This window comes from Mus pahari, chromosome 4, assembly GCF_900095145.1.
Source record: "Mus pahari chromosome 4, PAHARI_EIJ_v1.1, whole genome shotgun sequence".
In the NCBI taxonomy this organism is placed as follows: domain Eukaryota; kingdom Metazoa; phylum Chordata; class Mammalia; order Rodentia; family Muridae; genus Mus; species Mus pahari.
This window is the reverse complement of record NC_034593.1, coordinates 17,690,222-17,704,868: the sequence shown is the minus strand read 5'-3', so window position 1 is coordinate 17,704,868 and position 14,647 is coordinate 17,690,222. Positions and strand designations below refer to the sequence as shown.

General features: G+C 39.5%; 1 protein-coding gene across 1 annotated transcript in view; it reads right to left on the bottom strand.

The window, feature by feature from the left end:
• Nucleotides 1-3,678: 3,678 nt before the first annotated feature.
• The window catches only part of Tbl1xr1 (transducin beta like 1 X-linked receptor 1), a 62,911-nt gene continuing 51,942 nt past the window's right edge, over nt 3,679-14,647 (bottom strand). The window contains 6 exon segments of the mRNA XM_029537364.1: nt 3,679-4,785; nt 5,570-5,671; nt 10,883-11,048; nt 11,613-11,740; nt 14,059-14,133; nt 14,282-14,403. Coding sequence (XP_029393224.1) covers nt 4,759-4,785; nt 5,570-5,671; nt 10,883-11,048; nt 11,613-11,740; nt 14,059-14,133; nt 14,282-14,403 — 620 coding nt within the window. The 3' untranslated portion in view covers nt 3,679-4,758.

Genomic DNA, 14,647 nt, shown 5'->3' with positions numbered 1-14,647 from the left:
ATGCAAAGGGAAAACTGCAACAATACACACACACACACACACAAAATGTGCCTGGAAAGGGTCAAAGGGTTATTGGGGACAAATCACTGTGATGTAGAACCAAAATACATCATAAGTGTCATTGACATGGTCCAGGAGAGATAAACATCTGTATCAGTCTTCCTTACACAATCATCATGAAAATTGAACAATAAAGTTCTTAAGCGGGTACAAAAAAACTGTCATGGGCTGGTTTACACTTCTCCAACAGGTTTAAGGTTAACTGTGGAACTAAAGAAAGTCTGCAGACATCATCACCCAAAGCTAAGGTAGGCTCACAGAATTAGACCCAAAGAAAGGATTTGCAAAACTCAAATAAAAACATTATATATAGCAACAATGTCAAAGTCAGGAAAGAAAATCACTTCTGTATTTAAGAATGGCAGAGATGCACAATGAAGGCTGCCTGTGTGTAATGAGATGAAAAAGCACACCAGATAAAACACGCAGATGTTTCCTCAAACTTATCCAGAAATTCCAAAGAAAACACCAAACACCTTGCTAGGTTAAAAAAGAAGAAGAAAGAAGGAAGAAGGAAGAAGGAAGAAGGAAGAAGGAAGAAGGAAGAAGGAAGAAGGAAGAAGGAAGAAGGAAGAAGGAAGAAGGAAGAAGGAAGAAGAAGAAGAAGAAGAAGAAGAAGAAGAAGAAGAAGAAGAAGAAGAAGAAGAAGAAGAAGAAGAAGAAGAAGAAGAAGAAGAAGCAGCAGCAGCAGCAGCAGCAGCAGCAGCAGCGGCCGCTGCCTACTTACTTATTCATCCTGCTTCAACACTGTCACAGAAGGGCAGAAATAAAGACTATGGACACCTCAGACCTGCTTTATAACGACGCAGGATTCTAGACGAATGCATTAAACAACGTGAGCACCCCCCCCCATTTATTTTCCTTTTCTACATTTAACTAGGATTGTGTATTAAAAGACTGATATTAAATTTGTGACACTTCAGAGCTATTACTGATCCCTCCCTGATGATTTCAGACAAAAGGAGGGAATGAAAAACAAACAGAAAACCGCCCCCAGGGTCTCTGTAGGCTGGCTGCTAGCCCCCATATGCTGGCTTTTGCTGCTGTGCCACGATGTTGGTCCACGGAGGCAGGATTTCTGCAGCAACTGTGCAAGTATCGCTCTAAGCTCCTGAGAATCCAGCTTCTGTGGAAATGTGCAATGCACTTACAAAAAAGTAAATGGTCTTTAAAAGAGCAAGACAGCACTGTCTGAGATGGTTTTCCTATGCATTTAGTAAAACTTGTCAGGTGTGCTTGCAGAAGCCTAGTCATCTGTGATTTCTTTAAATAGCAAAAGGCCCAGTCCTCTGCTCCTCATTCATAGGTTACATTACTCTTTTAACGAAATCATTCTACATAAACAGCTCCTTAAAAATAGTACTCTTTCATTAAATCTGATCGACAGAAAGAATCTTAAGGAAAAAAAGGAGTGCTTTATAAGTGAAAAGTACAAATCTTTGGCCTGTCTCTTGACATTTTTATGTCAAAAAGCAAAAAACCCTTCATGTGATTCAATCTACTGATTACTTTTTGCACCATAATTTGTTTTGTATACCACAAAAGGAGGCACTTTCAGTATCTGTAAAAGGTGTTTAATCCTAAAACATACTCACCTAGAGGATAACTCATGAAAACAGAATTTGTTGCACTCTAAGACCTATTCCTGGAACCACTCCTAAATCATTTGAAAGTCAATGATATTACCTAGTCATAGAAAACAGGGGTAAACCTAAGTCCCCAAGGGTCTCCTGCCTGGAGTACACAGGTTCCTTCATGCCTTTCAAGGGTGGCAGCTGCTCCCTCCAGTCTACTTTTATCAATGATATTCATTTAAGCCTCCTATTCTCTGCCTTACAGTAGCATATAAAACAATGATCTAAATGAACACCATAGAAAGACTACTGGACTCTGGATCTTCAGAGCCAATTCTCAGAAAAAGACAAGAAGGAAAGTAGAGAACCTCATGACAGCAGTTGACACACTCAAGTGTGGTCTCGGTGATCATCTGACTGTTCGGGTGAAGACATGGTGTGGTGTCTGTGGAGCAGCATCATGGCACGTCAGCAGGCTACAGGACAGTGAGAGCAGCAGCAGAGCACACAGTGCTACACTCACAGAGAACCAGCCTAAAGGTAGATGTCCTCAGCCACATCTGCAAGGGAAAGACCCCAGGCTTTGGGATAGCAAAGCTCTGCACTTATCTTCTATCAGACAATCTATCATAGCTAGTGTGCTGAAGTAAAACAGCCAAAGAAATAGGAAAACAAAACAAAACAATAAACACACACCCAACAGAAAGCAAGACATTATCAGAAAATTCAGCTGTCATTTTGGCAGCTGTATTTCAGGAATTTGTGACTGTCTTTGAATCAGCTGGGAAGAATGTCAATGACTGTATGCAAATGAATAAAATGTCCATATCAAAATACAAAAGCACTATCAACAATCACCTCTGACTTTCAGGTTCAGATTCAGTGCAATTGACAAATGCATCGCTGAAGGAAATGCAGCTTAGGCATACTCAAAAAGTTTGTGTCTATTCTTGGGAGCACATTTAAAAATTATTGCACAGTTTTTTTTATTTTTATTATTATTTTTTTAAACAACAACAGAGGCCAACAGACGTGACCCTCTTGCAGTAAAAGCAAAATCTCAAGTGCCAGACACTCAGCATTTTAGAATTCCTGCAGAGCCACAGAGCAATGGGTTCTAAATATCTCAGTATGATGGAACCCTGAAAACACCTGGCACAAACCATAGATGACTGCCTCTCTGGAGCAACTCTAATATTATTACAGTATCATAGACCCCACTACAAATGGGGTAGATATAACGATGTATGGTAAAATTTAAGTGTATTCATCCTCTTTATCAAAAGCAAATGCCACCCTACCTTAGTGAAGCCAAGACCTGCGTCCATCAACGCTGCTTTGTAAAGAGCAAGGCAGCAGAAAGACTAGCAAAGCTGCGGGGCTGGGTCAGAGCCACTTCGTAGAACACATGGTGGGAATCAGGAGCCAAAGGCCTCAAAATAACTACTGACACAAATAGTGTTATCAATTTGCTAAGCAATTTCTTAATTAAAAATTTAAAGATATAAATTTGACAACTGTTCTTTCTCTTCAGAACCAACACTCCTGGGTTCTTACATTAATATTGACTATCCTGTCAACCACCTTCACAAACACAGCCTCTGGTGAACATTTGTAGGTATATTTTACTTTTAGCTGAACATAAGAGATCTGATTGGATACCTATATCTTTAAAAAAAATACTTGATATAAACAAGAGTAAAAGACATGATATAGTAGTGATTACTGGAAAAAACAGCAGCTGAGATCTACAATGCTTGACCAAATGCAGCTTTGGCGCCATATACACAGGCGGAGGGCTAGCCCCAGCCACACCTCTCCTAATTTGCCCATCACTGCTATCCAAACATAGCTCAAAGCAAGCCCTTAAAAAACTGTTTTCAAAACTAAGGTAGCAAACATCTAGCCATGTAATGGCAGCGTTATATGCTGCTGTAACCTTGCTTTGTAGAAAGAAAACATGAGAGATTTTTTAATACTGGAATCTGGTTACACTCATATTTAAGCTTCTATACAGAATGATGGACACTTTGAGAAGCTAATCCTTATCCAGAAATATTTTAATCTCTTAAGAAACAAAGTAAAATAGACAAACGGTAAAATAAAAAATTAAAATAAAAGCCCCAAACTATGCTGCTCCTTCTCACACTGGTGCACATTTTAACCATAATTTAGTTATAGCTACAGAACACCACAAGATTATTATTAAAAAAAAAACTCTTCTCTATGGTATTAAAAAAAAAGGTTGTGCCCTTCTAGTCTTTAATTGGCAGAAATATGTCCCCAAAAAGAAACTATTTTATTTAAGCGCTCACGCTCTCTCCTCTCCCTCCCTCCCCCCTCCCCTCTCTCTCTCTCTCTCACACACACACACACACACACACACACACACACACACAAAGAACTAAAACAAAAATAACATTAACACCCTTTGCTGATGTGTCTCAGAGAGTGACATGACAAAGTCATGTAGTTTCCTATTATTCCAATTCCCTCCACAATATGCACCTATTGAGTATATGCTCTGGGAGCCATCAAATGTACCAAACATCTACCTCTTCCAAAGAATGCAGTAAAATATTTTTAAGAATTTTTTTGTTGTTTAAACGGTGAGAAAAAAAAAAGCAAGATAATGATTCACTCCCTTACTTCATGCATCCATAATATAAACCAAAACAAACTTGGAAGCAAGAACCAACTACTGCCCAAGCTTTTGTTAAGTCCATGTTCTCTGTACATACAAACTGCGCACAACTGAGGGGAAAAAGAATACAATCAAAGGGGGAAACAAGGCTGTCATTAATATTCAAAACTGGGACATGTGTGGTTTGCTCTTAGAANGCATATTCCTTCTCTTNTGGTTTTCATATCCAACTTCTAAATGCTACTTAGGAGCACAGCAGGTTAGACCCAGCACTTAGTTATTAGAATTCACAAGCTGGGATGAGACTGTCATCTTCAGGGTACAGCTGTGTTCATATATACTGCATGTATATAATTCTCTTAGATTTGGCTGTAGTGGACTGGCCATGGTTCAAGTGGGACTATAGCAGTATATGGGTCAGGAATAGTCTTGTGGCTATGTACACATTCATAGTCGGTCCATGGCTTCCAACTAGTAANGCTATTTCCGAAGGTCTAAGACACAAACCTGTAAGAGATGACAACAGTCAGTCAGTATCAAGAAATCTACCTTCCATTATTGCAAGCTTAACTTCTATAAAGAATACAATGTAACTTACAATCTGTTTCTAAGATGCAAATTCATAAAATCAAAGTAACAAATCATGGAAAGAAACCTTAACTGAAGGACATGAGGTCGCTATGCTGTGCCGTAATCCCTACCGAGCCACAGTAACTGAGGAAATGCTGCTGAAAGTCTTAGGACGTAAGTCTTTATAGTCAGTACAAAGGGGATGGGAACACACAGAGCAGACTCGGGTCTGAACAGAACACAGATGTTACGGGACGCTTTCCTCTCTCCTGCTTTCCCTGATTTACAACGGGAGAGGAGGCTACACTACCTCCTCCCACCCCCAACTATCTACTAACAACATCCTGAAGGTCAGTACCAAATATCTCCCCACAGAAATCAGCCTCCATTCTTCATCCTCCAACTCTCCGCAACAGAGAGGAGAGTTGGGGAAAGGACTTTAAAGATACCATTTAGCAAGAGATAGTTCATTACATTTAATTCCACAAATGGAAGGTTTACATTGAAAACTGCTCATTATTTGCTTATGAAGACTCTTTGGCAAAGTCACCCCTAAGTTTTACTCATATTATACAAATGTAATGAACATATTTAGCACACAGCCCAGGGAGGGGTGTTGGGAATGGTGTTGATACCTTAACCAAAATTTATTATTTTGTAAAGAAAATGACTGTGTACCTAACATGTCCCCTTTTCTTTAAAAATTCAAGCGCATACTCACTGAACCATCCGAAGCACTGGCTCCAACTTTGTCTCCTGCTGCATTCCANCAAACTTCAAAAATTCCACCTGTTCCCCTGTAACTGTGAACTAGAGCACCTGTCTAAAAATATGAAAACAGAGCCCTAAGTCTCATTATAGAACTCTGTCATGTGGGAAGGGGAACTCCCACCCCTCCTTGAGGATCTCTAAGTGCTTAAAAGTTGCTGGAGACATTGTTTTTTCAGTTGTGTACCCATTGATAAGTTGCCCATAAGTAACTCTACTGCAACCCTGCAGATGCCGTAAGATGAAGAGAACTAAATGGGAGGAGGAAATTAGTGGGAATGTGACAAGAGAATGGTGGAGGAGGGCCGATCAAGTACACTGTATCATTTTATAAGCATATCATGATGAAACCTGTTATTATGTGTAGTTACCATACAGTAATTTTTAATTGGAAAAGAAAAAGGGGGAGGAAAGAAAGAACCTACTTAAGAGGATACTATGGAATTACAGTAATCCATATAAACTTAGTGTAAATAATTTAAAAGGCAGTATATGGGCTCAAAATAAACTGCCAAAGACAAAAGGATTTATAAATTGAGTCTGAGGTTGAGTCAAAAATTTATGATGATGCATTAATTTTCTAGCAATCAGAGGTGGGACTTGGTTTCAAATAACAATATAAGCAGGTTTTAAACCTCCAGAAATAATAATCCTATGGTAACCCTTTCACAGATATTATCAGACTATCCTCAAAGAATGGTTTCAACACAAACTGCTTTTCTAGTGTTGGTGACCATTCCCCACTAGGATTTTTAACCTTCTTTGAAACAATACCTACAATGAACAGTGAATGCAGAATATAAAGCATACTTGTCACCAAGGGACATATGCATTTTGCCAACAGAAAAAATGCATCGCAAAGATGAAGTGTAAAAATTAAGACATTGTGTTCATGCTGTTTACAGCATGTTGCCTAGAGTAGAGGGACTGGTCCAGCGATAGTCCACAGAAGATAAAGGGAGAAAAGGTATACACATTCCTCTTGAAAGATGTTACAGAAGTCCTCTAAAAATGTGTTCGGGAATGTTAACAACCCCATTCTCTTAGCTGAATCCCAAGAATAGCTCTTTTATTCCGTCAACAAATCCAAAACTTTGGCTGCCACTGACCTATATTCAGACCAGAAATGTACTATCCTGTGAAACAACAGGGTAGAGGCTATGCAGTGGCAGCTATACAGTACAAAGTGCTTTGGGTAGTTCCTGTTCAAATCCAGCCCAATACCATGTGCAAAGCACAGATGAAGTGTGATCAGAAATTTGATTGAAATTTGAAAATTTTTTTGTCCTTTTTAAGAGTTTTCATGGTTGTAGACTGAAGAAAAAGCTGAGTAGAGCAGCATTAAGTATCTTTGACTATGGAGGAAAGGAAGGAGCAGCCACCTCAAAGGAAGTGAGTAGGGCAAACCCTGTAGACCTGCAGATCTTCCACTGATGGATGAATGTGGGGTAAAACAAATGGCCACCTGCTTGCCCAAACTACCTCTCTACCTACCCACCTTTAAGAACAGGTGCCAATCTATCTCTAAGTTCAAACAGAGTAAGAATGAACCCAAACAAGTCTAAGTAGGCAGAGCTATGAGAAAGAGGGTTAGTTGGTCACATCATCCGATCTATATGCCCCATACCTACAGGAGGCACACTATGAGCAACATGAAGGAACAATCCACAGGGCATCAGCAAAGCCTGCATATATCACCAGATGCCATCTTCATTTTCACACTGAACTTTCAAAACAGCAGACAGCTGACCATGTAACTTAAGAGAGCTAAAATTATTTTATCACAATGGAGTCCCACTGGAAAAAATCTTCCAAACATTTAACAACAACTACAAAGAATATGTATTTATTGAAGAAGATAAATAGACAAGTAGATATAGCACATTCCTGGGTAATGAACTCAAGGTAACCTGTAAACTTAGGGATCAAACAAATACAGAAATGTACAGTTATCTATTTTGGAAACTGCTGAAGAATAAAGTACCAAGAACAGAAAATCTGAAGAATGACAAGGATCAAGACACATACTGTGGTCAGTGATTAGACCTGTGACTGTGGATTCAGCTATGCACAGAAGTACTGACCGTACAAAAGAGAACTAAGGGTCAGAGATGCAACTCAGTGCAGCGTGCTCACCTCTCATCACTGAGGTCTCTGGAGGCAGGAACAAGCAGCAAGCCAAATATGCACAGAAATTACAAACTTGGTTCATGCACTAACAGTTAGGAGACCATGAAGGACTCCTAGACAACTGCCTACCAATGTATAAAGATAACTTTCCTTCCAGACCTTATACCATACTGATCAAACAACAAAGGGACCACAAAGAAAATCAAGCATAGGAAAAAACATCAAAGATCCTAGGGACACTATATACAGTGTACATGAAGCTATAAAGTACCAATCTGCACTCATTTAAAAGAGTGACAGGGTAAATTTCCCATGAAGCAGATGGAAAGAAAAACCTAAGTGATCACAGCCAGGACAGAAGAACGCCCAGAATACAGAAAGAACACCAACAAATCAAGAGTGAATGAAGAGCCAGCCAGCGCCGTCTACTCCAAACAGAATGTGCTACTCAACACAGTAACTAAGAAAGGGCAAGGGAGTCCTTGCCACCCACCAAATCACAGTAACATTTGGCAGACTGAGAATTCAGCAAAGAGGAAACACGTAAGTGCAAACTGGGTGGGTTCTCCTGGCAGAAGTTGGGCAGGGACACTTCATGAACCCATAGCTTCCTTTGTGAGTATCCACAAATACACACATACACGTATAGAGATGTGCAAATACACTTGAACAAATGTCCATACAAGTATTAGAAAAGGTTTGCTTCCTTTTTTTTTAAGAATACTATATTTCACCAATAACAAAATAAATCAAACCACTACTTTCAACATGCATAAACCCCTATGGTTATAAAGCAGAAATGATTGATGCACATCACAAGCTTCAAAGGACAAGTCGTATATACCGTACTATTCTGTGTATGCACTGGCTATTATGGGAAGTGCTGACAGCTCTTCAACTGAATCAGCAGATAGGAAGTTAAACATCTGACCTGTGTCAATAAAAACAATTAAGCTGAAATCCTTTTGAGAACCAGAAGAAAGATATCTACAAGAAACATGGCAAAATGTCCTTATATAAAATAAATCTGAGACTTATGTTAACCCTATTATTTGTATTTACATTTAGCCTCAGATACACATCACTGTGTTCAGCTTTTAAAAGTTGAACTGGGTACATCAGTGCTCTCTTAGGAAAGGTGAGAAATAGTGGTTTTAAACATGTATTTTGTAACTACAGAATTTGCCTGGCATATACTCATAAAGAAAAAAAAAATGAGAGAGGTAAGATACTATCTATGAAGATACTAAGGGAAAATTTTTATCTTAAATCAGACCTCTGATCTCAGCACGGGGGGGGGGGGGGACAGAAGGCTCTCAACTAAGACCTTCTCCTCCAAAACCAAAACTATTAACAATCTAATTGAAAAAGGAAAGGACATGATCTGCAAGGGGCCTCAAGTGCACAGGAGAAAGCTCCGGGAGCTGATGAATGAGATTATGTGAAATGAAATCCCATACACAGCAAAGCAAACACTGAGCAGAGGAGAGACAGAAAATGGAAATGGGAGATGATCTGTGCCAATCACTTCAGTCAATAAAATCAAAATACATTTTTTAAAAACCCACCAAACAGGTAACTAATTCAGTCAATAAACCAAAGTGAAGCAAATAAGTAACTGACAAAAGAGATAGAAATGGCCAACAAGTGTTTTTCTAAGTTTTCAAAACCCTTGGCCATCAGAGAAAGGTGAACTGAAACTACTTTGAGCTTCTAATTGCCCCAGACAGAATGGCTGTCAGGAAAAAATTGCCAACATGCTGTAGAAGTGCAAACTAGTACAACACTGCAGAATTCACTATGGAGGGTCCTAGAGTAAGTGACAGAAGCAGAGGAGCTGTGCCCCAAGCACACAGATGAAATGAAGGACTCAGTCAACACACCACAGAAACATGTACACAGCTGTACTATTCAAGATGAGAATCAACAGATGAATAAAGACAGCAGAAGAAATACATATACACAATGGAATGTTATGTAGCCTTAGAGAAAAATTAACCATAATATTTTACAGGAAAATTGGTAGAACTGGAAAGTATTGTTAAGCAAAATATGTCAGACTCGAATGACAAATACGTTTCCTCTCATGAATATACTGCATGTTAGCATTTATTAATGTAGGTTGGAGTGCATGTCATGAAACTAGAGACGGGTTTATGAGAGGGCTTAGAGTGGCCTTAATGAGGAAAGAGGACAGCGTGAGGCTGCAACAGCAGCTGGGGGGGGGGGGGAAGTGAGGTGGGCAGAGGGTCAGCGAGAGGAGCAGGAAACAGGCTTAATAAAACCAAAGCACAAAGTGTCATAATGATGTTCTTTAGTTTAAATGCTAGTTTTTAAAAGTAAAATTCAAGAGAATTTCCAAAACTGCAGAGAAGTCAGCCTACTTACTGAAGTACATAAGGATACTCAGCTTCATTTCACACACATTTCAGACCCTCACTGAACTGGACTCCTGCTGAGTGTGAGTCAGAAGCATGGTGCTTTGTGCAGTAAAGATGCAAGATAGCTAAGAAGAAAAGTCACTGTTGGCCATGAAGGCAAAGATGGCCAAAAGCTCCTCACTATGGCCCTTCCTGAGCCATCAGATACAGAATTTAATGAAAGATACCCAAATGTGAATGGTTTAGAGCAAGTAACTCATCAAATAAACTATAGTGGGAATCTACTACAGAACAGGAAATGGTTGCCTACAATGTATTAGTATGTCCTACACCAACACAGACCTAGGGAACATAGGGAAGTTCACAGGGCACAAAAGCTATAAATAAAAGTAAAGGCAAAAGCAACAAACTGGCTTCCATTTGGGGTCAGCTCTTTACCATCCCTGAAAAGGCAGCCAACCAAGTGGTAAGTCACTAAGGAGATCTTGTCCTTTAACCTCAAAAAAGGTTAAGTTCACCATACGCTTCATTTCAAATATACTATGCTGCTCAAGTAAAAAGACATGTATTTCTAAATTGACTTTGCACATAAAATGCAACTTTCAGTCAGTGTTGATTAAGCTATAAAATGCCCCAAAGTGCTCTTAGATTCTTAAAACGAAGCATTACATTGATATCACATAAAGAAAAACAAAAATGTAAGTAAATAAGTAAATGCTTCTGTAGTAAGTGCAGCTTAAATTAATGGGACATACCTGTGTGTTCCAGATGTGCACACACTTGTCAAAAGAACCACTTGCCAGATACCTGCCATCAGGACTAAAGGCCACACTGTACACCAGCACTTGATGCTTTGTCAAAGTATGGATGCAAATCCCTCTGTCTACATCCCATAACCTAACTGTAGAATCAAAGGATGCACTAAAAAATGGAAAAGGAAAATAATTTTATAAGTAATCAAATACTCTCTTGGCCTTGCCCCCAGCCTCCCACATTCTGCCCACCCTAACAGGCTAGCAAACTAACGGCTAAAATCCAAGTACTGTGGAAACTGGAAGGGAAACATGAAAAGGACTGAAGGCCCTGGCCCTGCCCAGTCATTTTACTCCCAACAATCCTGGTTAGTGCTCCTTGGTTCTGAATCTCTTTAAAAAAAAAAAAAAAAAAAAGGTTGCTGATGGACTTTTATTATCCTATGCAACTGAAATAAAGAGCCCATGTTGATTTCAGGCACACTGGCCTAAGTGCAGGATTTTAAGTGTGTGTCAGTATGCAAAACCTAACTATTGGGTTTTATTCATATTGGATTGTATATTAATAGATATAAAAAAGCATTAAGTCTTGAAATTCTAATAATAAAACCCATGTTTAAAATTTTCCACTGAAATATATCCCCCTCAAGATATGCTCCCTGTTTTCTGCTATTTTTCCCCAAAATTGTTATGCATGAGAGACTCAACAGGAAAAGTGAAACAGACACATCACCTTGCTAGCATAAGGTTGGCATTTGGATTATTTGTCCCTGGTCNTGTTGGACTCCACTTAATAGTATAAATTTCTTTATTATGTGCTTGCAAATCATGGACACAGTTGTCTTGCTTCATACTCCAGATCTAAACCAAAAGAAAAAATGTGGTAGTTTTCTGTACAACAGATACTTTTAAAAGCCATGACCTTTAAAGTAAACAAACAAACAAAAAATACCACCATAGCCAAACATCAAGAGAATAACAACAAAGAAATATAAGAGTACTTGAATGAATGAATATTTGACCCAAATATTCCTGATTGCAAAAGTTGAAGGCTGAGTGGATTAACTCATCTCAACATTTACAAAGTCCTTGAACTAGGTAGGGTTCCAGTAACTTGGCAAGTGGGGGAGAGGGATGTGTGAAGCCCCTGTTTCAGTTCCCAACACACAAATACAAACACCAAAGACAACTGGAATTCACACTCTTTAAATGCAGTAACAGCTAAGAGAACACCAGAGTGCCTTGTAGCTCAGGTGTTTACAGTCCTAGGAAATGAAGCTGACCAACCACTTCTAAAACTCTGCTTTTGTTTTCAAGCTTTGGGCACTGGTGAGCTTACCATGTCACTCCTGTAACTCTTGTCACACTCCTCTTTCCTCTTTGCTACTCTTCTTGATCTAGGGGACTCTGTTTCATGCGGCTTATAATCCTATGGCCTGCTGTTCATAACATATCACCATTTCATTTCTGCTTTGAAATCCTCTGTGACCCAAAATTCTTTGTTGGGTGAAAACAACCTGTAATCTAGACCCCCAAGGTGTCTAGTCCTAGGCTCTTCAGCTTGCAGCTCAATCTACCAAACAAGCTTCTCTGGATGTTGGCATCCATTTATAGTATAAGCTTTAGTGCATGTGCATGAGAAGAAAATACAAAGAGAAGACAAGGAAGCCAGTATGGTGGTATCATCCTATACCCAGTGCTTGAGGATGGGCAGGATCTCAAATTCAAAGCCAGCCTGGGCTACATGGTGAGATTATGGCACACACACAAAACAAAAACAAAAATATAAACATAAACAAAACCAACCACAACAAAAACAAGGGTAAAGATGCAGCTCAGGTTGCCATGCTGCCTTAGCATACCCAAGTCCTACATTTGATCCTGGAGGTTAAGGGAGGAGAAGGCACACTTAGCCTTTTCCCAGAAAACCAAGTTATTTTCCTACAGGACTACAATATTTGTAAGAGCTGTCACTCTGGTACTGAAGCTAAGGATAAATGTTTTCAGTAGAGCATGTGTAGCATGAAGAAGTGAAAAGGCTCCGTCACTGCAGAAACTAGCACTAGGCTTGTCTTTACCTCAACATAATGCTTTCACTACCTGTGGGATGAGGTCACATCACATTGCGTTCATGGATGGTTGGTTCCCTATCTCACCTTGACCAAGTCATGGGAGACTCAGATATCTGGCTAAGCATTATTTCCCCATGTCACTCAGTAAGAACAAAGCAGACTACATTCTCCATGTTGATGGACAGCATTCATGTAGGTAGCTTCAATACTGAGATGAAATACAGGTTTTCTGCCTTCAGCCTGGGCCTTAACCAATGGTCCTGGGACTATTTGAGCTTCAAGTTTGGAATCACATGGCTACCTATGGCGGTTTGAATGAGAATGGCCCCCCATAGACTTATATATTTAAGTCCTCAGTTGGGGAACTACTCTGGAATGATGAGGAGGTACGGCCTTGTTGGATGATGTGTGTCTTTTACTTCAAAGACTGACACTATTCCCATTGCACTCCCTCTCTCTGCCTTGGGATTGTTGACATAAGCCTTGCCCGCCCGCCCGCCTGCCTGCCGTCATGCTCCTTGCCATGGTCATGGATCCACCATCTGAAACTATTAGGCCCAATCAACTCTTCTTCTCTAAGTTGCCTTCATCACAGTATCTTAGCATAACAAAAGTAAGACACTAGCTTTCCTGGGTTTCCAGTTGGAAGACAACAGAGAATTCACCACCTCCGTGATTGTGTATAGCTTTTCATAAGTCTCTTATAGATTAACCTATGCCCCAACTGCCTCCCCACCAGTGAGAGCTGTGATAAATACAGCAGCATAATTCACCTGCACAGCCATTCTCTTAATAGAATTTCCTATATTCAAGTATGTAAGTATTTTAGAGGAATCAATATCAACCATTAAAAAGCTAAAAGTCCTCACTTAGGTTTATATAGCAAGGACATTTTAAATAGCTTTAAGTATTTAAGTATGGCAGTATTCAAGAGGCAGGGGATAGTGAGTCTCTGGAGTCTCAAGGCCAGACTTAACAACATAGTTGAGTTCCAAGACAGCAAAAGGTATATAGTGAGACCCCTCCCCCCAAAAAAAAGAAAGCAAAGGGGAAAAAAAAAAGCCTGAAAATGCCCATGGGACATAAAGCATCCACTATGTGAATTACCTTCAATGTCATATCATCTGAACAGGAGGCTAGGAGATTGCCAGTTGGGTCCCATTTGATAGCGTTTACTTCATTCTAAAAACAACAGTAAATACTTATATTTTCATTTTATACAACAGGTTGTTACTTGATATTTAGTATACATACTTAAAAACTATTCAGAAATATTACTTGATATTATTCACTCAAAATATCCATTTATAGAAGGGGAAAGACTTCTTACCGTGTGTCCCTGGAATGTTTTGATAGGTCTGTCTTGTCCTAGTTTGCAGACGTGAATGCACATATCTGTACTACAAGATGCAAAGGTGTTGTTGCTCTGCCAGTCAACATCCAATGCTGGGGCTAGAAAGGACCACAGGTGGGGTTTGCAGTGAGCACACATGTGTTACCCAGGGGCTTTAGCTCTACAGCTTATTTTAAGCAGTACTTAAAGATTTTACTTTTCTTTCTTTCTTTCTTTCTTTCTTTCTTTCTTTCTTTCTTTCTTTCTTTCTTTCTTTCTTTCTTTCTCTTCCTTCCTTCCTTCCTTCCTTCCTTCCTTCCTTCCTTCCTTCCTTTCATATGTGACTGGAGTTTTGCTTGCATG